Genomic DNA, 27,170 nt, shown 5'->3' with positions numbered 1-27,170 from the left:
TCAGCTGAGACATGTCATACAAGGCTCAGACTGATGTCATACAAGCTCAGACATGTCATACAAGGCTCAGACTGATGTCATACAAGCTCAGAGCGATGTCATGCAAGCTCAGACTGATGTTATATAAGCTCCGATTGATCTCATACAAGCTCCAACTGATGTCATACAAGCTCCGACTGATGTCATGCAAGCTCAGACTGATGTCATGCAAACAGACTAATGTCATACAAGCTCAGACAGAAGTCATACAAGCTCAGAGCGATGTCATACAAGCTCCGACTGATGTCAGACAAGCTCCGACTGATGTCAGACAAGCTCCGACTGATGTCAGACAAGCTCCGACTGATGTCATACAAGCTCAGACTGATGTCATACAATGCTCAGACTAATGTCATACAAGCTCCGACTGGTCATACCACCTCCGACTGATTTCATGCAAGCTCAGACTGATATCATGCTAACTCAGACTGATGGCATACAAGCTCAGACTGATGCCATGTAATCTCAGACTGATGTCATACAAGCTCAGACTGATGTAAGACAAGCTCAGACTGATGTTATATAAGCTCCGACTGATGTCATACAAGCTCAGACTGATGTCATACAAGCTCCGACTGATGTCATGCAGCTCAGACTGATGTCATGCATGCTCAGACTGATGTCATACAAGCTCAGACTGATGTCATACAAGCTCAGACTGATGTCATACAAGCTCAGAGCGATGTCATGCAAGCTCAGACTGATGTCATACAAGCTAAGACGGATGTCATACAAGCTCAGACTGATGTCATACATGTTCCGACTAATGTCATACAAGCTCAGACTGATGTCATGTAAGCTCAGACTGATGACTACAATGCTCAGACTGAGGTCATACAAGCTCCGACTGATGTCATACAAGACTCAGACTGATGTCATACAAGCTCCGAGCAATTTCATGCAAGCTCAGACCGATGTCATACAAGCTAAGACTGATGTCATACAATTCCGACTAATGTCATACAAGCACCGACTGATGTCAGACAAGCTCAGACTGATGTCATACAAGCTCAGACTGATGTCATACAAGTTCCGACTGATGTCATACAAGCTCAGACTGATGTAAGACAAGCTCAGACTGATATCATGCAAACAGACTAATGTCATACAAGCTCCGACTGATGTCATACAAGATCCGACTGATGTCATACAAGCTCAGACTGATGTCATACAAGTTCCGACTGATGTCAGACAAGCTCAGACTGATGTAAGACAAGCTCAGACTGATGTCATGCAAGGTCAGAGCGATGTCATGCAAACAGACTGATGTCATACAAGCTCCGACTGGTCATACCAGCTCCGACTGATTTCATGCAAGCTCAGACTGATATCATGCTAACTCAGACTGATGGCATACAAGCTCAGACTGATTCCATGTAATCTCAGACTGATGTCATACAAGCTCAGACTGATGTAAGACAAGCTCAGACTGATGTTATATAAGCTCCGACTGATGTCATACAAGCTCAGACTGATGTCATACAAGCTCCGACTGATGTCATGCAGCTCAGACTGATGTCATACAAGCTCAGAGCGATGTCATGCAAGCTCAGACTGATGTCATACAAGCTAAGACTGATGTCATACAAGCTCAGACTGATGTCATACAAGTTCCGACTGATGTCAGACAAGCTCAGACTGATGTCATACAAGCTCAGACTGATCACATACAAGTTCCGACTGATGTCATACAAGTTCCGACTGATGTCAGACAAGCTCAGACTGATGTCATGCAAGCTCAGACTGATGTCATGCAAACAGACTGATGTCATACAAAGCTCAGACTGATGTCATACAAGTTCCGACTGATGTCAGACAAGCTCAGACTGATGTCATACAAGCTCAGACTGATGTCATACAAGCTCAGGCTGATGTCATGTAAGCTCAGACTGATGTCATACAAGCTCCGACTGATGTCATGCAAGCTCAGACTGATGTCATGCATGCTCAGACTGATGTCATACAAGCTCAGACTGATGTCATACACGCTCCAACTGATGTCATACCAGCTCTGACTGATGTCATACAAGCTAAGACTGATGTCATACAAGCTCAGAGCGATGTCATGCAAGCTCAGACTGATGTCATACAAGCTAAGACTGATGTCATACAAGCTCAGACTGATGTCATACAAGTTCCGACTAATGTCATACAAGCTCAGACTGATGTCATGTAAGCTCAGACTGATGTCTATAATGCTCAGACTGAGGTCATACAAGCTCCGACTGATGTCATACAAGACTCAGACTGATGTCATACAAGCTCAGAGCAATTTCATGCAAGCTCAGACCGATGTCATACAAGCTAAGACTGATGTCATACAATTCCGACTAATATCATACTAGCTCCGACTGATATTCATACAAGCTCAGACTGATGTCATACAAGCTCAGACTGATGTCATGTAAGCTCAGACTGATGTCTACAATGCTCAGACTGAGGTCATACAAGCTCCACCTGATGTCATGCCAGCTCCGACTGATGTCATACAAGTTCCGACTGATGTCAGACAAGCTCAGACTGATGTCATACAAGCTCAGACTGATGTCATACAAGTTCCGACTGATGTCATACAAGCTCAGACTGATGTAAGACAAGCTCAGACTGATGTCATGCAAGCTCAGACTGATGTCATGCAAACAGACTGATGTCATACAAAGCTCAGACTGATGTCATACATGCTCCGACTGATGTCATACAAGTTCAGACTGATGTCATATAAGCTCCGACTGATCTCATACAAGCTCCGACTGATGTCATACAAGCTCAGACTGATGTCATACAAACTCAGACTGATGTCATGTAAGCTCAGACTGATGTCATACAAGCTCAGACTGATGTCATACAAGCTCAGACTGATGTCATACAAGTTCAGACTGATGTCATGCAAGGCTCAGACTGATGTCATACAAAGCTCAGACTGATGTCATACACGCTCCAACTGATGTCATACCAGCTCCGACTGATGTCATACAAGTTCCGACTGATGTCAGACAAGCTCCGCCTGATGTCATACAAGCTCAGACTGATGTCGTACAATCTCCGACTGATGTCATGCAAGCTCAGACTGATGTCATGCATGCTCAGAATGATGTCATACAAGCTCAGACTGATGTCATACTAGCTCAGACTAATGTCATACAAGTTCCGACTAATGTCATACAAGTTCAGACTGATGTCATGTAAGCTCAGACTGATGTCTACAATGCTCAGACTGAGGTCATACAAGCTCCAACTGATGTCATACCAGCTCCGACTGATGTCATACAAGTTCCGACTGATGTCAGACAAGCTCAGACTGATGTCATACAAGCTCAGACTGATGTCATACAAGCTCAGACTGATGTCATGTAAGTTCAGACTGATGTCGTACAAGCTCCGACTGATGTCATGCAAGCTCAGACTGATGTCATGCATGCTCAGACTGATGTCATACAAGCTCAGACTGATGTCATACAAGCTCAGACTGATGTCATGAAAGGCTCAGACTGATGTCATACAAAGCTCAGACTGATGTCATACACGCTCCAACTGATGTCATACCAGCTCCGATTGATGTCATACAAGTTCCGACTGATGTCAGACAAGCTCCGCCTGATGTCATACAAGCTCAGACTGATGTCGTACAATCTCCGACTGATGTCATGCAAGCTCAGACTGATGTCATGCATGCTCAGACTGATGTCATACAAGCTCAGACTGATGTCATAATAGCTCAGACTGATGTCATACAAGTTCCGACAAATGTCATACAAGTTCAGACTGATGTCATGTAAGCTCAGACTGATGTCTACAATGCTCAGACTGAGGTCATACAAGCTCCAACTGATGTCATACCAGCTCTGACTGATGTCATACAAGTTCCGACTGATGTCAGACAAGTTCCGAATGATGTCATACAAGTTCCGACTGATGTCAGACAAGCTCAGACTGATGTAATACAAGCTCAGACTGATGTCATACAAGTTCCGACTGATGTCATACAAGCTCAGACTGATGTCAGACAAGCTCAGACTGATGTCATGCAAGCTCAGACTGATGTCATGCAAACAGACTGATGTCATACAAGCTCCGACTGATGTCATACAAGTTCAGACTGATATCATGCAAGGCTCAGACTGATGTCATACAAAGCTCCGACTGATGTCATACACGCTCCGACTGATGTCATACAAGTTCTGACTGATGTCATATAAGCTCCGACTGATGTCATGCAAGCTCAGACTGATGTCATACAAGCTCAGACTGATGTCATGTAAGCTCAGACTGATATCATACAAGCTCCGACTGATGTCATGGAAGCTCAGACTGATGTCATGCAAACAGACTAATGCCATACAAGCTCCGACTGATGTCATACAAGCTCAGACTGATGTCATACAAGCTGAGACATGTCATACAAGGCTCAGACTGATGTTAAACAAGCTCAGACATGTCATACAAGGCTCAGACAGAAGTCATACAAGCTCAGAGCGATGTCATACAAGCTCCGACTGATGTCAGACAAGCTCCGACTGATGTCAGACAAGCTCCGACTGATGTCATACAAGCTCAGACTGATGTCATACAATGCTCAGACTGAAGTCATACATAGAAACATAGAAACATAGAAAATAGGTGCAGGAGCAGGCCATTCAGCCCTTCTAGCCTGCACCGCCATTCAATGAGTTCATGGCTGAACATGAAACTTCAGTACCCCCTTCCTGCTTTCTCGCCATAACCCTTGATCCCCCGAGTAGTAAGGACTTCATCTAACTCCCTTTTGAATATATTTAGTGAATTGGCCTCAACTACTTTCTGTGGTAGAGAATTCCACAGGTTCACCACTCTCTGGGTGAAGAAGTTTCTCCTCATCTCGGTCCTAAATGGCTTACCCCTTATCCTCAGACTGTGACCTCTGGTTCTGGACTTCCCCAAAATTGGGAACATTCTTTCTGCATCTAACCTGTCTAAACCCGTCAGAATTTTAAACGTTTCTATGAGGTCCCCTCTCATTCTTCTGAACTCCAGTGAATACAAGCCCAGTTGATCCAATCTTTCTTGATAGGTCAGTCCCGCCATCCCGGGAATCAGTCTGGTGAACCTTCGCTGCACTCCCTCAATAGCAAGAATGTCCTTCCTCAAGTTAGGAGACCAAAACTGTACACAATACTCCAGGTGTGGCCTCACCAAGGCCCTGTACAACTGTAGTAACACCTCCCTGCCCCTGTATTCAAATCCCCTCGCTATGAAGGCCAACATGCCATTTGCTTTCTTAACCGCCTGCTGTACCTGCATGCTAACCTTCAATGACTGATGTACCATGACACCCAGGTCTCGTTGCACCTTCCCTTTTCCTAATCTGTCACCATTCAGATAATAGTCTGTCTCTCTGTTTTTACCACCAAAGTGGATAACCTCACATTTAACCACATTATACTTCATCTGCCATGCATTTGCCCACTCACCTAACCTATCCAAGTCACTCTGCAGCCTCATAGCATCCTCCTCGCAGCTCACACTGCCACCCAACTTAGTATCATCCGCAAATTTGGAGATACTGCATTTAATCCCCTCGTCTAAATCATTAATGTACAATGTAAACAGCTGGGGCCCCAGCACAGAACCTTGCGGCACTCCACTAGTCACTGCCTGCCATTCTGAAAAGTACCCGTTTACTCCTACTCTTTGCTTCCTGTCTGACAACCAGTTCTCAATCCACGTCAGCACACTACCCCCAATCCCATGTGCTTTAACTTTGCACATTAATCTCTTGTGTGGGACCTTGTCGAAAGCCTTCTGAAAGTCCAAATATACCACATCAACTGGTTCTCCTTTGTCCACTTTACTGGAAACATCCTCAAAAAATTCCAGAAGATTTGTCAAGCATGATTTCCCTTTCACAAATCCATGCTGACTTGGACCTATCATGTCACCATTTTCCAGATGCACTGCTATGACATCCTTAATAATTGATTCCATCATTTTACCCACTACTGAGGTCAGGCTGACCGGTCTATAATTCCCTGTTTTCTCTCTCCCTCCTTTTTTAAAAAGTGGGGTTACATTGGCTACCCTCCACTCCATAGGAACTGATCCAGAGTCAATGGAATGTTGGAAAATGACTGTCAATGCATCCGCTATTTCCAAGGCCACCTCCTTAAGTACTCTAGGATGCAGTCCATCAGGCCCTGGGGATTTATCGGCCTTCAATCCCATCAATTTCCCCAACACAATTTCCCGACTAATAAAGATTTCCCTCAGTTCCCCCTCCTTACTAGACCCTCTGACCCCTTTTATATCCGGAAGGTTGTTTGTATCCTCCTTAGTGAATACCGAACCAAAGTACTTGTTCAATTGGTCTGCCATTTCTTTGTTCCCCGTTATGACTTCCCCTGATTCTGACTGCAGGGGACCTACGTTTGTCTTCACCAACCTTTTTCTCTTTACATACCGATAGAAACTTTTGCAATCCGTCTTAATGTTCCCTGCAAGCTTCTTCTCGTACTCCATTTTCCCTGCCCTAATCAAACCCTTTGTCCTCCTCTGCTGAGTTCTAAATTTCTCCCAGTCCCCAGGTTCGCTGCTATTTCTGGCCAATTTGTATGCCACTTCCTTGGCTTTAATACTATCCCTGATTTCCCTAGATAGCCCAGGTTGAGCCACCTTCCCTTTTTTATTTTTACGCCAGACAGGAATGTACAATTGTTGTAATTCATCCATGCGGTCTCCAAATGTCTGCCATTGCCCATCCACAGTCAACCCCCTAAGTATCATTCGCCAATCTATCCTAGCCAATTCACGCCTCATACCTTCAAAGTTACCCTTCTTTAAGTTCTGGACCATGGTCTCTGAAATTACTGTTTCATTCTCCATCCTAATGCAGAATTCCACCATATTATGGTCACTCTTCCCCAAGGGGCCTCGTACAATGAGATTGCTAATTAATCCTCTCTCATTACACAACACCCAGTCTAAGATGGCCTCCCCCCTAGTTGGTTCCTCAACATATTGGTCTAGAAAACCATCCCTTATGCACTCCAGGAAATCCTCCTCCACCGTATTGCTTCCAGTTTGGCTAGCCCAATCTATGTGCATATTAAAGTCACCCATTATAACTGCTACACCTTTATTGCATGCACCCCTAATTTCCTGTTTGATGCCCTCCCCAACATCCCTATTACTGTTTGGAGGTCTGTACACAACTCCTACTAACGTTTTTTGCCCTTTGGTGTTCTGCAGCTCTACCCATATAGATTCCACATCATCCAAGCTAATGTCTTTCCTAACTATTGCATTAATCTCCTCTTTAACCAGCAATGCTACCCCACCTCCTTTTCCTTTTATTCTATCCTTCCTGAATGTTGAATACCCCTGAATGTTGAGTTCCCAGCCCTGATCATCCTGGAGCCACGTCTCCGTAATCCCAATCACATCATATTTGTTAACATCTATTTGCACAATTAATTCATCCACCTTATTGCGGATACTCCTTGCATTAAGACACAAAGCCTTCAGGCTTGTTTTATTAACACCCTTTGTCCTTTTAGAATTTTGCTGTACAGTGGCCCTTTTTGTTCTTTGCCTTGGGTTTCTCTGCCCTCCACTTTTCCTCATCTCCTTTCTGTCTTTTGCTTTTGTCTCCTTTTTGTTTCCCTCTGTCTCCCTGCATTGGTTCCCATCCCCCTGCCATATTAGTTTAAATCCTCCCCAACAGCACTAGCAAACACTCCCCCTAGGACATTGGTTCCGGTCCTGCCCAGGTGCAGACCGTCTGGTTTGTACTGGTCCCACCTCCCCCAGAACCGGTCCCAATGCCCCAGGAATTTGAATCCCTCCCTGCTGCACCACTGCTCAAGCCACGTATTCATCTGCGCTATCCTGCGATTCCTACTCTGACTAGCACGTGGCACTGGTAGCAATCCCGAGATTACTACTTTTGAGGTCCTACTTTTTAATTTAGCTCCTAGCTCCTTAAATTCGTTTCGTAGGACCTCATCCCTTTTTTTACCTATGTCGTTGGTACCAATGTGCACCACGACAACTGGCTGTTCTCCCTCCCATTTCAGAATGTCCTGCACCCGCTCCGAGACATCCTTGACCCTTGCACCAGGGAGGCAACATACCATCCTGGAGTCTCGGTTGCGGCCGCAGAAACGCCTATCTATTCCCCTCACAATTGAATCCCCTATCACTATCGCTCTCCCACTCTTTTTCTTCCCTCCTGTGCAGCAGAGCCAGCCACGGTGCCATGAACTTGGCTGCTGCTGCCCTCCCCTGATGAGTCATTCCCCTCAACAGTACCCAAAGCGGTGTATCTGTTTTGCAGGGGGATGACCACAGGGGACCCCTGCACTACCTTCCTTGCACTACTCTTCCTGCTGGTCTTCCATTCCCTATCTGGCTGTGGACCCTTTCCCTGCGGTAAGACCAACTCACTACACGTGATACTCACGTCATTCTCAGCATCGTGGATGCTCCAGAGTAAATCCACCCTCAGCTCCAATTCCGTAACGCGGTCCGTCAGGAGCCGGAGGTGGACACACTTCCCGCACACGTAGTCGTCAGGGACACCGAAAGTGTCCCTGAGTTCCCACATGGTACAGGAGGAGCATAACACCCGACCGAGCTCTCCTGCCATGTCTTAACCCTTAGATACACTTAAACTGGTAATAACAATGTTAAAAGTTACTGACCAATATAAGAAGAAAAAGAAAAACTACTCACCAATCACCAGCCAATCACTTACCCCCTAGGCTGTGACGTCACCTTTGTATCTTTGCCTTCTCCCTGTAGCTGCACCGGTACGCCTCTCGCCGACCCCGGACTCGCGCTGCTCCGAGCTCCCGCCTCCTCGACTGACTGCTCGAACTGCTCGACTCCCGCTGGCCTTTATAGGCCTCTCGCCGACCCCGGACTCGCGCTGCTCCGAGCTCCCGCCTCCTCGACCTGCTCGAACTGCCTGACTCCCGCTGGCCTTTATAGGCCTCTCGCCGACCCCGGACTCGCGCTGCTCCGAGCTCCCGCCTCCTCGACTGACTGCTCGACTCCCGCTGGCCTTTATAGGCCTCTCGCCGACCCCGGACTCGCGCTGCTCCGAGCTCCCGCCTCCTCGACCTGCTCGAACTGCCTGACTCCCGCTGGCCTTTATAGGCCTCTCGCCGACCCCGGACTCGCGCTGCTCCGAGCTCCCGCCTCCTCGACTGACTGCTCGACTCCCGCTGGCCTTTATAGGCCTCTCGCCGACCCCGGACTCGCGCTGCTCCGAGCTCCCGCCTCCTCGACTGACTGCTCGACTCCCGCTGGCCTTTATAGGCCTCTCGCCGACCCCGGACACACGCTGCTCCGAGCTCCCGCCTCCTCGACTGACTGCTCGACTCCCGCTGGCCTTTATAGGCCTCTCGCCGACCCCGGACTCACGCTGCTCCGAGCTCCCGCCTCCTCGACTGACTGGTCAAGCTCCGACTGGTCATACCACCTCCGACTGATTTCATGCAAGCTCAGACTGATATCATGCAAACAGACTGATGTCATACAAAGCTCAGACTGATGTCATACACGCTCCGACTGATGTCATACAAGTTCAGACTGATGTCATATAAGCTCCGACTGATGTCATACAAGCTCCGACTGATGTCATACAAGCTCAGACTGATGTCATACAAGCTCAGACTGATGTCATGTAAGCTCAGACTGATGTCATACAAGCTCCGACTAATGTCATGCAAGCTCAGCATGATGTCATGCATGCTCAGACTGATGTCATACAAGCTCAGACTGATGTCATACAAGCTCAGACTGATGTCATACAAGTTCAGACTGATGTCATGCAAGGCTCAGACTGATGTCATACAAAGCTCAGACTGATGTCATACACGCTCCAACTGATGTCATACCAGCTCCGACTGATGTCATACAAGTTCCGACTGATGTCAGACAAGCTCCGCCTGATGTCATACAAGCTCAGACTGATGTCGTACAATCTCCGACTGATGTCATGCAAGCTCAGACTGATGTCATGCATGCTCAGACTGATGTCATACAAGCTCAGACTGATGTCATACTAGCTCAGACTGATGTCATACAAGTTCCGACTAATGTCATACAAGTTCAGACTGATGTCATGTAAGCTCAGGCTGATGTCTACAATGCTCAGACTGAGGTCATACAAGCTCCAACTGATGTCATACCAGCTCCGACTGATGTCATACAAGTTCCGACTGATGTCAGACAAGCTCAGACTGATGTCATACAAGCTCAGACTGATGTCATCCAAGCTCAGACTGATGTCATACAAGCTCAGACTGATGTCATGTAAGCTCAGACTGATGTCATACAAGCTCCGACTGATGTCATGCAAGCTCAGACTGATGTCATGCATGCTCAGACTGATGTCATACAAGCTCAGACTGATGTCATACAAGCTCAGACTGATGTCATGAAAGGCTCAGACTGATGTCATACAAAGCTCAGACTGATGTCATACACGCTCCAACTGATGTCATACCAGCTCCGATTGATGTCATACAAGTTCCGACTGATGTCAGACAAACTCCGCCTGATGTCATACAAGCTCAGACTGATGTCGTACAATCTCCGACTGATGTCATGCAAGCTCAGACTGATGTCATGCATGCTCAGACTGATGTCATACAAGCTCAGACTGATGTCATACTAGCTCAGACTGATGTCATACAAGTTCCGACTAATGTCATACAAGTTCAGACTGATGTCATGTAAGCTCAGACTGATGTCTACAATGCTCAGACTGAGGTCATACAAGCTCCAACTGATGTCATACCAGCTCCGACTGATGTCATACAAGTTCCGACTGATGTCAGACAAGCTCAGACTGATGTCATACAAGATCAGACTGATGTCATTCAAGTTCCGAATGATGTCATACAAGTTCCGACTGATGTCAGACAAGCTCAGACTGATGTCATACAAGCTCAGACTGATGTCATACAAGTTCCGACTGATGTCATACAAGCTCAGACTGATGTCAGACAAGCTCAGACTGATGTCATGCAAGCTCAGACTGATGTCATGCAAACAGACTGATGTCATACAAGCTCCGACTGATGTCATACAAGTTCAGACTGATATCATGCAAGGCTCAGACTGATGTCATACAAAGCTCAGACTGATGTCATACACGCTCCGACTGATGTCATACAAGTTCTGACTGATGTCATATAAGCTCCGATTGATGTCATGCAAGCTCAGACTGATGCCATACAAGCTCCGACTGATGTCATACAAGCTCAGACTGATGTTATACAAGCTGAGACATGTCATACAAGGCTCAGACTGATGTTAAACAAGCTCAGACATGTCATACAAGGCTCAGACAGAAGTCATACAAGCTCAGAGTGATGTCATACAAGCTCCGACTGATGTCAGACAAGCTCCGACTGATGTCAGACAAGCTCCGACTGATGTCATACAAGCTCAGACTGATGTCATACAATGCTCAGACTGAAGTCATACAAGCTCCGACTGGTCATACCACCTCCGACTGATTTCATGCAAGCTCAGACTGATATCATGCAAACAGACTGATGTCATACAAAGCTCAGACTGATGTCATACCAGCTCCGACTGATGTCATACAAGTTCAGACTGATGTCATATAAGCTCCGACTGATGTCATACAAGCTCCGACTGATGTCAGACAAGCTCCGTCTGATGTCATACAAGCTCAGACTGATGTCGTACAATCTCCGACTGATGTCATGCAAGCTCAGACTGATGTCATGCATGCTCAGACTGATGTCATACAAGCTCAGACTGATGTCATACTAGCTCAGACTGATGTCATACAAGTTCCGACTAATGTCATACAAGTTCAGACTGATGTCATGTAAGCTCAGGCTGATGTCTACAATGCTCAGACTGAGGTCATACAAGCTCAAACTGATGTCATACCAGCTCCGACTGATGTCATACAAGTTCCGACTGATGTCAGACAAGCTCAGACTGATGTCATACAAGCTCAGACTGATGTCATACAAGCTCAGACTGATGTCATGTAAGCTCAGACTAATGTCATACAAGCTCCGACTGATGTCATGCAAGCTCAGACTGATGTCATGCATGCTCAGACTGATGTCATACAAGCTCAGACTGATGTCATACAAGCTCAGACTGATGTCATGAAAGGCTCAGACTGATGTCATACAAAGCTCAGACTGATGTCATACACGCTCCAACTGATGTCATACCAGCTCCGATTGATGTCATACAAGTTCCGACTGATGTCAGACAAGCTCCGCCTGATGTCATACAAGCTCAGACTGATGTCGTACAATCTCCGACTGATGTCATGCAAGCTCAGACTGATGTCATGCATGCTCAGACTGAAGTCATACAAGCTCAGACTGATGTCATACTAGCTCAGACTGATTTCATACAAGTTCCGACTAATGTCATACAAGTTCAGACTGATGTCATGTAAGCTCAGACTGATGTCTACAATACTCAGACTGAGGTCATACAAGCTCCAACTGATGTCATACCAGCTCCGACTGATGTCATACAAGTTCCGACTGATGTCAGACAAGCTCAGACTGATGTCATACAAGATCAGACTGATGTCATTCAAGTTCCGAACGATGTCATACAAGTTCCGACTGATGTCAGACAAGCTCAGACTGATGTCATACAAGCTCAGACTGATGTCATACAAGTTCCGACTGATGTCATACAAGCTCAGACTGATGTCAGACAAGCTCAGACTGATGTCATGCAAGCTCAGACTGATGTCATGCAAACAGACTGATGTCATACAAGCTCCGACTGATGTCATACAAGTTCAGACTGATATCATGCAAGGCTCAGACTGATGTCATACAAAGCTCAGACTGATGTCATACAAGTTCTGACTGATGTCATATAAGCTCCGACTGATGTCATGCAAGCTCAGACTGATGTCATACAAGCTCAGACTGATGTCATACAAGCTCAGACTGATGTCATGTAAGCTCAGACTGATATCATACAAACTCCGACTGATGTCATGGAAGCTCAGACTGATGTCATGCAAACAGACTAATGCCATACAAGCTCCGACTGATGTCATACAAGCTCAGACTGAGGTCATACAAGCTGAGACATGTCATACAAGGCTCAGACTGATGTTAAACAAGCTCAGACATGTCATACAAGGCTCAGACAGAAGTCATACAAGCTCAGAGCGATGTCATACAAGCTCCGACTGATGTCAGACAAGCTCCGACTGATGTCAGACAAGCTCCGACTGATGTCATACAAGCTCAGACTGATGTCATACAATGCTCAGACTGAAGTCATACAAGCTCCGACTGGTCATACCACCTCCGACTGATTTCATGCAAGCTCAGATTGATATCATGCAAACAGACTGATGTCATACAAAGCTCAGACTGATGTCATACACGCTCCGACTGATGTCATACAAGTTCAGACTGATGTCATATAAGCTCCGACTGATGTCATATAAGCTCCGACTGATGTCATACAAGCTCAGACTGATGTCATGTAAGCTCAGACTGATGTCATACAAGCTCCGTCTGATGTCATACAAGCTCAGCATGATGTCATGTATGCTCAGACTGATGTCATACAAGCTCAGACTGATGTCATACAAGCTCAGACTGATGTCATGCATGCTCAGACTGATGTCATACAAGCTCAGACTGATGTCATACAAGCTCAGACTGATGTCATACAAGTTCAGACTGATGTCATTAAAGGCTCAGACTGATGTCATACAAAGCTCAGACTGATGTCATACACGCTCCAACTGATGTCATACCAGCTCCGATTGATGTCATACAAGTTCCGACTGATGTCAGACAAGCTCCGCCTGATGTCATACAAGCTCAGACTGATGTCGTACAATCTCCGACTGATGTCATGCAAGCTCAGACTGATGGCATGCATGCTCAGACTGATGTCATACAAGCTCAGACTGATGTCATACTAGCTCAGACTGATGTCATACAAGTTCCGACTAATGTCATACAAGTTCAGACTGATGTCAGACAAGCTCAGACTGATGTCATACAAACTCAGACTGATGTCATACAAGCTCAGACTGATGTCAGACAAGCTCAGACTGATGTCATGCAAGCTCAGACTGATGTCATATAAGCTCCGACTGATGTCATGCAAGCTCAGACTGATGTCATACAAGCTCAGACTGATGTCATACAAGCTCAGAGCGATGTCATGCAAGCTCAGACTGATGTCATACAAGCTCCGACTGATGTCATGCAAGCTCAGACTGATGTCATGCAAACAGACTAATGTCATACAAGCTCCGACTGATGTCATACAAGCTCAGACTGAGGTCATGCAAACTCAGACTGATGTCTATAAGTTCCGACTGATGTCATACAAGCTGAGACATGTCATACAAGGCTCAGACTGATGTTAAACAAGATCAGACATGTCATACAAGGCTCAGACAGAAGTCATACAAGCTCAGAGCGATGTCATACAAGCTCCGACTGATGTCATACAAGTTCCGACTGATGTCAGACAAGCTCAGACTGATGTCATACAAGATCAGACTGATGTCATTCAAGTTCCGAATGATGTCATACAAGTTCCGACTGATGTCAGACAAGCTCAGACTGATGTCATACAAGCTCAGACTGATGTCATACAAGTTCCGACTGATGTCATACAAGCTCAGACTGATGTCAGACAAGCTCAGACTGATGTCATGCAAGCTCAGACTGATGTCATGCAAACAGACTGATGTCATACAAGCTCCGACTGATGTCATACAAGTTCAGACTGATATCATGCAAGGCTCAGACTGATGTCATACAAAGCTCAGACTGATGTCATACACGCTCCGACTGATGTCATACAAGTTCTGACTGATGTCATATAAGCTCCGATTGATGTCATGCAAGCTCAGACTGATGCCATACAAGCTCCGACTGATGTCATACAAGCTCAGACTGATGTTATACAAGCTGAGACATGTCATACAAGGCTCAGACTGATGTTAAACAAGCTCAGACATGTCATACAAGGCTCAGACAGAAGTCATACAAGCTCAGAGTGATGTCATACAAGCTCCGACTGATGTCAGACAAGCTCCGACTGATGTCAGACAAGCTCCGACTGATGTCATACAAGCTCAGACTGATGTCATACAATGCTCAGACTGAAGTCATACAAGCTCCGACTGGTCATACCACCTCCGACTGATTTCATGCAAGCTCAGACTGATATCATGCAAACAGACTGATGTCATACAAAGCTCAGACTGATGTCATACCAGCTCCGACTGATGTCATACAAGTTCAGACTGATGTCATATAAGCTCCGACTGATGTCATACAAGCTCCGACTGATGTCAGACAAGCTCCGTCTGATGTCATACAAGCTCAGACTGATGTCGTACAATCTCCGACTGATGTCATGCAAGCTCAGACTGATGTCATGCATGCTCAGACTGATGTCATACAAGCTCAGACTGATGTCATACTAGCTCAGACTGATGTCATACAAGTTCCGACTAATGTCATACAAGTTCAGACTGATGTCATGTAAGCTCAGGCTGATGTCTACAATGCTCAGACTGAGGTCATACAAGCTCAAACTGATGTCATACCAGCTCCGACTGATGTCATACAAGTTCCGACTGATGTCAGACAAGCTCAGACTGATGTCATACAAGCTCAGACTGATGTCATACAAGCTCAGACTGATGTCATGTAAGCTCAGACTAATGTCATACAAGCTCCGACTGATGTCATGCAAGCTCAGACTGATGTCATGCATGCTCAGACTGATGTCATACAAGCTCAGACTGATGTCATACAAGCTCAGACTGATGTCATGAAAGGCTCAGACTGATGTCATACAAAGCTCAGACTGATGTCATACACGCTCCAACTGATGTCATACCAGCTCCGATTGATGTCATACAAGTTCCGACTGATGTCAGACAAGCTCCGCCTGATGTCATACAAGCTCAGACTGATGTCGTACAATCTCCGACTGATGTCATGCAAGCTCAGACTGATGTCATGCATGCTCAGACTGAAGTCATACAAGCTCAGACTGATGTCATACTAGCTCAGACTGATTTCATACAAGTTCCGACTAATGTCATACAAGTTCAGACTGATGTCATGTAAGCTCAGACTGATGTCTACAATACTCAGACTGAGGTCATACAAGCTCCAACTGATGTCATACCAGCTCCGACTGATGTCATACAAGTTCCGACTGATGTCAGACAAGCTCAGACTGATGTCATACAAGATCAGACTGATGTCATTCAAGTTCCGAACGATGTCATACAAGTTCCGACTGATGTCAGACAAGCTCAGACTGATGTCATACAAGCTCAGACTGATGTCATACAAGTTCCGACTGATGTCATACAAGCTCAGACTGATGTCAGACAAGCTCAGACTGATGTCATGCAAGCTCAGACTGATGTCATGCAAACAGACTGATGTCATACAAGCTCCGACTGATGTCATACAAGTTCAGACTGATATCATGCAAGGCTCAGACTGATGTCATACAAAGCTCAGACTGATGTCATACAAGTTCTGACTGATGTCATATAAGCTCCGACTGATGTCATGCAAGCTCAGACTGATGTCATACAAGCTCAGACTGATGTCATACAAGCTCAGACTGATGTCATGTAAGCTCAGACTGATATCATACAAGCTCCGACTGATGTCATGGAAGCTCAGACTGATGTCATGCAAACAGACTAATGCCATACAAGCTCCGACTGATGTCATACAAGCTCAGACTGAGGTCATACAAGCTGAGACATGTCATACAAGGCTCAGACTGATGTTAAACAAGCTCAGACATGTCATACAAGGCTCAGACAGAAGTCATACAAGCTCAGAGCGATGTCATACAAGCTCCGACTGATGTCAGACAAGCTCCGACTGATGTCAGACAAGCTCCGACTGATGTCATACAAGCTCAGACTGATGTCATACAATGCTCAGACTGAAGTCATACAAGCTCCGACTGGTCATACCACCTCCGACTGATTTCATGCAAGCTCAGATTGATATCATGCAAACAGACTGATGTCATACAAAGCTCAGACTGATGTCATACACGCTCCGACTGATGTCATACAAGTTCAGACTGATGTCATATAAGCTCCGACTGATGTCATATAAGCTCCGACTGATGTCATACAAGCTCAGACTGATGTCATGTAAGCTCAGACTGATGTCATACAAGCTCCGTCTGATGTCATACAAGCTCAGCATGATGTCATGTATGCTCAGACTGATGTCATACAAGCTCAGACTGATGTCATACAAGCTCAGACTGATGTCATGCATGCTCAGACTGATGTCATACAAGCTCAGACTGATGTCATACAAGCTCAGACTGATGTCATACAAGTTCAGACTGATGTCATTAAAGGCTCAGACTGATGTCATACAAAGCTCAGACTGATGTCATACACGCTCCAACTGATGTCATACCAGCTCCGATTGATGTCATACAAGTTCCGACTGATGTCAGACAAGCTCCGCCTGATGTCATACAAGCTCAGACTGATGTCGTACAATCTCCGACTGATGTCATGCAAGCTCAGACTGATGGCATGCATGCTCAGACTGATGTCATACAAGCTCAGACTGATGTCATACTAGCTCAGACTGATGTCATACAAGTTCCGACTAATGTCATACAAGTTCAGACTGATGTCAGACAAGCTCAGACTGATGTCATACAAACTCAGACTGATGTCATACAAGCTCAGACTGATGTCAGACAAGCTCAGACTGATGTCATGCAAGCTCAGACTGATGTCATATAAGCTCCGACTGATGTCATGCAAGCTCAGACTGATGTCATACAAGCTCAGACTGATGTCATACAAGCTCAGAGCGATGTCATGCAAGCTCAGACTGATGTCATACAAGCTCCGACTGATGTCATGCAAGCTCAGACTGATGTCATGCAAACAGACTAATGTCATACAAGCTCCGACTGATGTCATACAAGCTCAGACTGAGGTCATGCAAACTCAGACTGATGTCTATAAGTTCCGACTGATGTCATACAAGCTGAGACATGTCATACAAGGCTCAGACTGATGTTAAACAAGATCAGACATGTCATACAAGGCTCAGACAGAAGTCATACAAGCTCAGAGCGATGTCATACAAGCTCCGACTGATGTCAGACAAGCTCCGACTGATGTCAGACAAGCTCCGACTGATGTCATACAAGCTCAGACTGATGTCATACAATGCTCAGACTGAAGTCATACAAGCTCCGACTGGTCATACCACCTCCGACTGATTTCATGCAAGCTCAGACTGATATCATGCAAACAGACTGATGTCATACAAAGCTCAGACTGTCATACACGCTCCGACTGATGTCATACAAGTTCAGACTGATGTCATATAAGCTCCGACTGATGTCATACAAGCTCCGACTGATGTCATACAAGCTCAGACTGATGTCATACAAGCTCAGACTGATGTCATGTAAGCTCAGACTGATGTCATACAAGCTCCGACTGATGTCATGCAAGCTCAGCATGATGTCATGCATGCTCAGACTGATATCATACAAGCTCAGACTGATGTCATACAAGCTCAGACTGATGTCATACAAGCTCAGACTGATGTCATACAAGTTCAGACTGATGTCATGCAAGGCTCAGACTGATGTCATACAAAGCTCAGACTGATGTCATACCAGCTCCGACTGATGTCATACAAGTTCCGACTGATGTCAGACAAGCTCCGCCTGATGTCATACAAGCTCAGACTGATGTCGTACAATCTCCGACTGATGTCATGCAAGCTCAGACTGATGTCATGCATGCTCAGACTGATGTCATACAAGCTCAGACTGATGTCATACTAGCTCAGACTGATGTCATACAAGCTCCGACTGATGTCATGCAAGCTCAGCATGATGTCATGCATGCTCAGACTGATGTCATACAAGCTCAGACTGATGTCATACAAGCTCAGACTGATGTCATACAAGCTCAGACTGATATCATACAAGTTCAGACTGATGTCATGCAAGGCTCAGACTGATGTCATACAAAGCTCAGACTGATGTCATACACGCTCCAACTGATGTCGTACCAGCTCCGACTGATGTCATACAAGTTCTGACTGATGTCAGACAAGCTCCGCCTGATGTCATACAAGCTCAGACTGATGTCGTACAATCTCCGACTGATGTCATGCAAGCTCAGACTGATGTCATGCATGCTCAGACTGATGTCATACAAGCTCAGACTGATGTCATACAAGCTCAGACTGATGTCATACAAGCTCAGACTGATGTCATACAAGCTCAGACTGATGTCATGTAAGCTCAGACTGATGTCATACAAGCTCCGACTGATATTATGCAAGCTCAGACTGATGTCATGCATGCTCAGACTGATGTCATACAAGCTCAGACTGATGTCATACAAGTTCAGACTGATGTCATTAAAGGCTCAGACTGATGTCATACAAAGCTCAGACTGATGTCATACACGCTCCAACTGATGTCATACCAGCTCCGATTGATGTCATACAAGTTCCGACTGATGTCAGACAAGCTCCGCCTGATGTCATACAAGCTCAGACTGATGTCGTACAATCTCCGACTGATGTCATGCAAGCTCAGACTGATGGCATGCATGCTCAGACTGATGTCATACAAGTTCAGACTGATGTCATACTAGCTCAGACTGATGTCATACAAGTTCCGACTAATGTCATACAAGTTCAGACTGATGTCAGACAAGCTCAGACTGATGTCATACAAACTCAGACTGATGTCATACAAGCTCACACTGATGTCAGACAAGCTCAGACTGATGTCATGCAAGCTCAGACTGATGTCATACAAGCTCAGACTGATGTCATACAAGCTCAGAGCGATGTCATGCAAGCTCAGACTGATGTCATACAAGCTCCGACTGATGTCATGCAAGCTCAGACTGATGTCATGCAAACAGACTAATGTCATACAAGCTCCGACTGATGTCATACAAGCTCAGACTGAGGTCATGCAAACTCAGACTGATGTCTATAAGTTCCGACTGATGTCATACAAGCTGAGACATGTCATACAAGGCTCAGACTGATGTTAAACAAGATCAGACATGTCATACAAGGCTCAGACAGAAGTCATACAAGCTCAGAGCGATGTCATACAAGCTCCGACTGATGTCAGACAAGCTCCGACTGATGTCAGACAAGCTCCGACTGATGTCATACAAGCTCAGACTGATGTCATACAATGCTCAGACTGAAGTCATACAAGCTCCGACTGGTCATACCACCTCCGACTGATTTCATGCAAGCTCAGACTGATATCATGCAAACAGACTGATGTCATACAAAGCTCAGACTGATGTCATACACGCTCCGACTGATGTCATACAAGTTCAGACTGATGTCATATAAGCTCCGACTGATGTCATACAAGCTCCGACTGATGTCATACAAGCTCAGACTGATGTCATACAAGCTCAGACTGATGTCATGTAAGCTCAGACTGATGTCATACAAGCTCCGACTGATGTCATGCAAGCTCAGCATGATGTCATGCATGCTCAGACTGATGTCATACAAGCTCAGACTGATGTCATACAAGCTCAGACTGATGTCATACAAGTTCAGACTGATGTCATGCAAGGCTCAGACTGATGTCATACAAAGCTCAGACTGATGTCATACCAGCTCCGACTGATGTCATACAAGTTCCGACTGATGTCAGACAAGCTCCGCCTGATGTCATACAAGCTCAGACTGATGTCGTACAATCTCCGACTGATGTCATGCAAGCTCAGACTGATGTCATGCATGCTCAGACTGATGTCATACAAGCTCAGACTGATGTCATACTAGCTCAGACTGATGTCATACAAGCTCCGACTGATGTCATGCAAGCTCAGCATGATGTCATGCATGCTCAGACTGATGTCATACAAGCTCAGACTGATGTCATACAAGCTCAGACTGATGTCATACAAGCTCAGACTGATATCATACAAGTTCAGACTGATGTCATGCAAGGCTCAGACTGATGTCATACAAAGCTCAGACTGATGTCATACACGCTCCAACTGATGTCGTACCAGCTCCGACTGATGTCATACAAGTTCTGACTGATGTCAGACAAGCTCCGCCTGATGTCATACAAGCTCAGACTGATGTCGTACAATCTCCGACTGATGTCATGCAAGCTCAGACTGATGTCATACAAGCTCAGACTGATGTCATACAAGCTCAGACTGATGTCATACAAGCTCAGACTGATGTCATACAAGCTCAGACTGATGTCATGTAAGCTCAGACTGATGTCATACAAGCTCCGACTGATGTTATGCAAGCTCAGACTGATGTCATGCATGCTCAGACTGATGTCATACAAGCTCAGACTGATGTCATACAAGTTCAGACTGATGTCACGAAAGGCTCAGACTGATGTCATACAAAGCTCAGACTGATGTCATACACGCTCCAACTGATGTCATACCAGCTCCGATTGATGTCATACAAGTTCCGACTGATGTCAGACAAGCTCTGCCTGATGTCATACAAGCTCGGACTGATGTCGTACAATCTCCGACTGATGTCATGCAAGCTCAGACTGATGTCATGCATGCTCAGACTGATGTCATACAAGCTCAGACTGATGTCATACTAGCTCAGACTGATGTCATACAAGTTCCGACTAATGTCATACAAGTTCAGACTGATGTCATGTAAGCTCAGACTGATGTCTACAATGCTCAGACTGAGGTCATACAAGCTCCAACTGATGTCATACCACCTCCGACTGATGTCATACAAGTTCCGACTGATGTCAAACAAGCTCAGACTGATGTCATACAAGCTCAGACTGATGTCATACAATTTCAGAATGACGTCATACAAGTTCCGACTGATGTCAAACAAGCTCAGACTTATGTCATACAAGCTCAGACTGATGTCAGACAAGCTCAGACTGATGTCATGCCAGCTCAGACTGATGTCATGCAAACAGACTGATGTCATACAAAGCTCAGACTGATGTCATACAAGTTCAGACTGATATCATGCAAGGCTCAGACTGATGTCATACAAAGCTCAGACTGATGTCATACACGCTCCGACTGATGTCATACAAGTTCTGACTGATGTCATATAAGCTCCGACTGATGTCATGCAAGCTCAGACTGATGTCATACAAGCTCAGACTGATGTCATACAAGCTCAGACTGATGTCATGTAAGCTCAGACTGATATCATACAAGCTCCGACTGATGTCATGGAAGCTCAGACTGATGTCATGCAAACAGACTAATGCCATACAAGCTCCGACTGATGTCATACAAGCTCAGACTGATGTCATACAAGCTGAGACATGTCATACAAGGCTCAGACTGATGTTAAACAAGCTCAGACATGTCATACAAGGCTCAGACAGAAGTCATACAAGCTCAGAGCGATGTCATACAAGCTCCGACTGATGTCAGACAAGCTCCGACTGATGTCAGACAAGCTCCGACTGATGTCATACAAGCTCAGACTGATGTCATACAATGCTCAGACTGAAGTCATACAAGCTCCGACTGGTCATACCACCTCCGACTGATTTCATGCAAGCTCAGACTGATATCATGCTAACTCAGACTTATGGCATACAAGCTCAGACTGATGCCATGTAATCTCAGACTGATGTCATACAAGCTCAGACTGATGTAAGACAAGCTCAGACTGATGTTATATAAGCTCCGACTGATGTCATACAAGCTCAGACTGATGTCATACAAGCTCCGACTGATGTCATGCATGCTCAGACTGATGTCATACAAGCTCAGACTGATGTCATACAAGCTCAGACTGATGTCATACAAGTTCAGCCTGATGTCATGCAAGCTCAGACTGATGTCATTCAAGCTAAGACTGATGTCATACAAGTTCAGACTGATGTCATGGAAGGCTCAGACTGATGTCATACAAAGCTCAGACTGATGTCATACACGCTCCGACTGATGTCATACAAGTTCCTACTGATGTCATATAAGCTCCGACTGATGTCATGCAAGCTCAGACTGTTGTCATACAAGCTCAGACTGATGTCATACAAGCTCAGACTGATGTCATGTAAGCTCAGACTGATGTCATACAAGCTACGACTGATGTCATGGAAGCTCAGACTGATGTCATGCAAACAGACTAATGTCATACAAGCTCCGACTGATGTCATACAAGCTCAGACTGAGGTCATGCAAACTCAGACTGATGTCTATAAGTTCCGACTGATGTCATACAAGCTGAGACATGTCATACAAGGCTCAGACTGATGTTAAACAAGATCAGACATGTCATACAAGGCTCAGACAGAAGTCATACAAGCTCAGAGCGATGTCATACAAGCTCCGACTGATGTCATACAAGTTCCGACTGATGTCAGACAAGCTCAGACTGATGTCATACAAGATCAGACTGATGTCATTCAAGTTCCGAATGATGTCATACAAGTTCCGACTGATGTCAGACAAGCTCAGACTGATGTCATACAAGCTCAGACTGATGTCATACAAGTTCCGACTGATGTCATACAAGCTCAGACTGATGTCAGACAAGCTCAGACTGATGTCATGCAAGCTCAGACTGATGTCATGCAAACAGACTGATGTCATACAAGCTCCGACTGATGTCATACAAGTTCAGACTGATATCATGCAAGGCTCAGACTGATGTCATACAAAGCTCAGACTGATGTCATACACGCTCCGACTGATGTCATACAAGTTCTGACTGATGTCATATAAGCTCCGATTGATGTCATGCAAGCTCAGACTGATGCCATACAAGCTCCGACTGATGTCATACAAGCTCAGACTGATGTTATACAAGCTGAGACATGTCATACAAGGCTCAGACTGATGTTAAACAAGCTCAGACATGTCATACAAGGCTCAGACAGAAGTCATACAAGCTCAGAGTGATGTCATACAAGCTCCGACTGATGTCAGACAAGCTCCGACTGATGTCAGACAAGCTCCGACTGATGTCATACAAGCTCAGACTGATGTCATACAATGCTCAGACTGAAGTCATACAAGCTCCGACTGGTCATACCACCTCCGACTGATTTCATGCAAGCTCAGACTGATATCATGCAAACAGACTGATGTCATACAAAGCTCAGACTGATGTCATACCAGCTCCGACTGATGTCATACAAGTTCAGACTGATGTCATATAAGCTCCGACTGATGTCATACAAGCTCCGACTGATGTCAGACAAGCTCCGTCTGATGTCATACAAGCTCAGACTGATGTCGTACAATCTCCGACTGATGTCATGCAAGCTCAGACTGATGTCATGCATGCTCAGACTGATGTCATACAAGCTCAGACTGATGTCATACTAGCTCAGACTGATGTCATACAAGTTCCGACTAATGTCATACAAGTTCAGACTGATGTCATGTAAGCTCAGGCTGATGTCTACAATGCTCAGACTGAGGTCATACAAGCTCAAACTGATGTCATACCAGCTCCGACTGATGTCATACAAGTTCCGACTGATGTCAGACAAGCTCAGACTGATGTCATACAAGCTCAGACTGATGTCATACAAGCTCAGACTGATGTCATGTAAGCTCAGACTAATGTCATACAAGCTCCGACTGATGTCATGCAAGCTCAGACTGATGTCATGCATGCTCAGACTGATGTCATACAAGCTCAGACTGATGTCATACAAGCTCAGACTGATGTCATGAAAGGCTCAGACTGATGTCATACAAAGCTCAGACTGATGTCATACACGCTCCAACTGATGTCATACCAGCTCCGATTGATGTCATACAAGTTCCGACTGATGTCAGACAAGCTCCGCCTGATGTCATACAAGCTCAGACTGATGTCGTACAATCTCCGACTGATGTCATGCAAGCTCAGACTGATGTCATGCATGCTCAGACTGAAGTCATACAAGCTCAGACTGATGTCATACTAGCTCAGACTGATTTCATACAAGTTCCGACTAATGTCATACAAGTTCAGACTGATGTCATGTAAGCTCAGACTGATGTCTACAATACTCAGACTGAGGTCATACAAGCTCCAACTGATGTCATACCAGCTCCGACTGATGTCATACAAGTTCCGACTGATGTCAGACAAGCTCAGACTGATGTCATACAAGATCAGACTGATGTCATTCAAGTTCCGAACGATGTCATACAAGTTCCGACTGATGTCAGACAAGCTCAGACTGATGTCATACAAGCTCAGACTGATGTCATACAAGTTCCGACTGATGTCATACAAGCTCAGACTGATGTCAGACAAGCTCAGACTGATGTCATGCAAGCTCAGACTGATGTCATGCAAACAGACTGATGTCATACAAGCTCCGACTGATGTCATACAAGTTCAGACTGATATCATGCAAGGCTCAGACTGATGTCATACAAAGCTCAGACTGATGTCATACAAGTTCTGACTGATGTCATATAAGCTCCGACTGATGTCATGCAAGCTCAGACTGATGTCATACAAGCTCAGACTGATGTCATACAAGCTCAGACTGATGTCATGTAAGCTCAGACTGATATCATACAAGCTCCGACTGATGTCATGGAAGCTCAGACTGATGTCATGCAAACAGACTAATGCCATACAAGCTCCGACTGATGTCATACAAGCTCAGACTGAGGTCATACAAGCTGAGACATGTCATACAAGGCTCAGACTGATGTTAAACAAGCTCAGACATGTCATACAAGGCTCAGACAGAAGTCATACAAGCTCAGAGCGATGTCATACAAGCTCCGACTGATGTCAGACAAGCTCCGACTGATGTCAGACAAGCTCCGACTGATGTCATACAAGCTCAGACTGATGTCATACAATGCTCAGACTGAAGTCATACAAGCTCCGACTGGTCATACCACCTCCGACTGATTTCATGCAAGCTCAGATTGATATCATGCAAACAGACTGATGTCATACAAAGCTCAGACTGATGTCATACACGCTCCGACTGATGTCATACAAGTTCAGACTGATGTCATATAAGCTCCGACTGATGTCATATAAGCTCCGACTGATGTCATACAAGCTCAGACTGATGTCATGTAAGCTCAGACTGATGTCATACAAGCTCCGTCTGATGTCATACAAGCTCAGCATGATGTCATGTATGCTCAGACTGATGTCATACAAGCTCAGACTGATGTCATACAAGCTCAGACTGATGTCATGCATGCTCAGACTGATGTCATACAAGCTCAGACTGATGTCATACAAGCTCAGACTGATGTCATACAAGTTCAGACTGATGTCATTAAAGGCTCAGACTGATGTCATACAAAGCTCAGACTGATGTCATACACGCTCCAACTGATGTCATACCAGCTCCGATTGATGTCATACAAGTTCCGACTGATGTCAGACAAGCTCCGCCTGATGTCATACAAGCTCAGACTGATGTCGTACAATCTCCGACTGATGTCATGCAAGCTCAGACTGATGGCATGCATGCTCAGACTGATGTCATACAAGCTCAGACTGATGTCATACTAGCTCAGACTGATGTCATACAAGTTCCGACTAATGTCATACAAGTTCAGACTGATGTCAGACAAGCTCAGACTGATGTCATACAAACTCAGACTGATGTCATACAAGCTCAGACTGATGTCAGACAAGCTCAGACTGATGTCATGCAAGCTCAGACTGATGTCATATAAGCTCCGACTGATGTCATGCAAGCTCAGACTGATGTCATACAAGCTCAGACTGATGTCATACAAGCTCAGAGCGATGTCATGCAAGCTCAGACTGATGTCATACAAGCTCCGACTGATGTCATGCAAGCTCAGACTGATGTCATGCAAACAGACTAATGTCATACAAGCTCCGACTGATGTCATACAAGCTCAGACTGAGGTCATGCAAACTCAGACTGATGTCTATAAGTTCCGACTGATGTCATACAAGCTGAGACATGTCATACAAGGCTCAGACTGATGTTAAACAAGATCAGACATGTCATACAAGGCTCAGACAGAAGTCATACAAGCTCAGAGCGATGTCATACAAGCTCCGACTGATGTCAGACAAGCTCCGACTGATGTCAGACAAGCTCCGACTGATGTCATACAAGCTCAGACT

At 45.4% G+C, this 27,170-nt stretch overlaps 1 protein-coding gene across 1 annotated transcript in view; it reads right to left on the bottom strand.

The window, feature by feature from the left end:
* LOC139266198 (methyl-accepting chemotaxis protein 2-like) overlaps positions 1 to 24,181 on the bottom strand; it is an 88,303-nt gene extending 64,122 nt beyond the window's left edge. The window contains exons 1-7 of the mRNA XM_070884030.1: positions 24,123 to 24,181; positions 23,412 to 23,567; positions 21,844 to 22,020; positions 16,225 to 16,380; positions 14,505 to 14,660; positions 12,540 to 12,695; positions 10,820 to 10,975 (exon numbers count right to left, since the gene is read on the bottom strand). Coding sequence (XP_070740131.1) covers positions 10,820 to 10,975; positions 12,540 to 12,695; positions 14,505 to 14,660; positions 16,225 to 16,380; positions 21,844 to 22,020; positions 23,412 to 23,567; positions 24,123 to 24,181 — 1,016 coding nt within the window. The remainder of the gene's footprint in view (positions 1 to 10,819; positions 10,976 to 12,539; positions 12,696 to 14,504; positions 14,661 to 16,224; positions 16,381 to 21,843; positions 22,021 to 23,411; positions 23,568 to 24,122) is intronic.
* Between the last annotated feature and the right edge of the window lie 2,989 nt (positions 24,182 to 27,170).

This window comes from Pristiophorus japonicus, chromosome 6 (genome assembly GCF_044704955.1).
Source record: "Pristiophorus japonicus isolate sPriJap1 chromosome 6, sPriJap1.hap1, whole genome shotgun sequence".
Lineage (NCBI taxonomy): Eukaryota > Metazoa > Chordata > Chondrichthyes > Pristiophoridae > Pristiophorus > Pristiophorus japonicus.
Note: the sequence above shows the minus strand (reverse complement) of the source record. Positions and strands in the feature narration are given on the sequence as shown.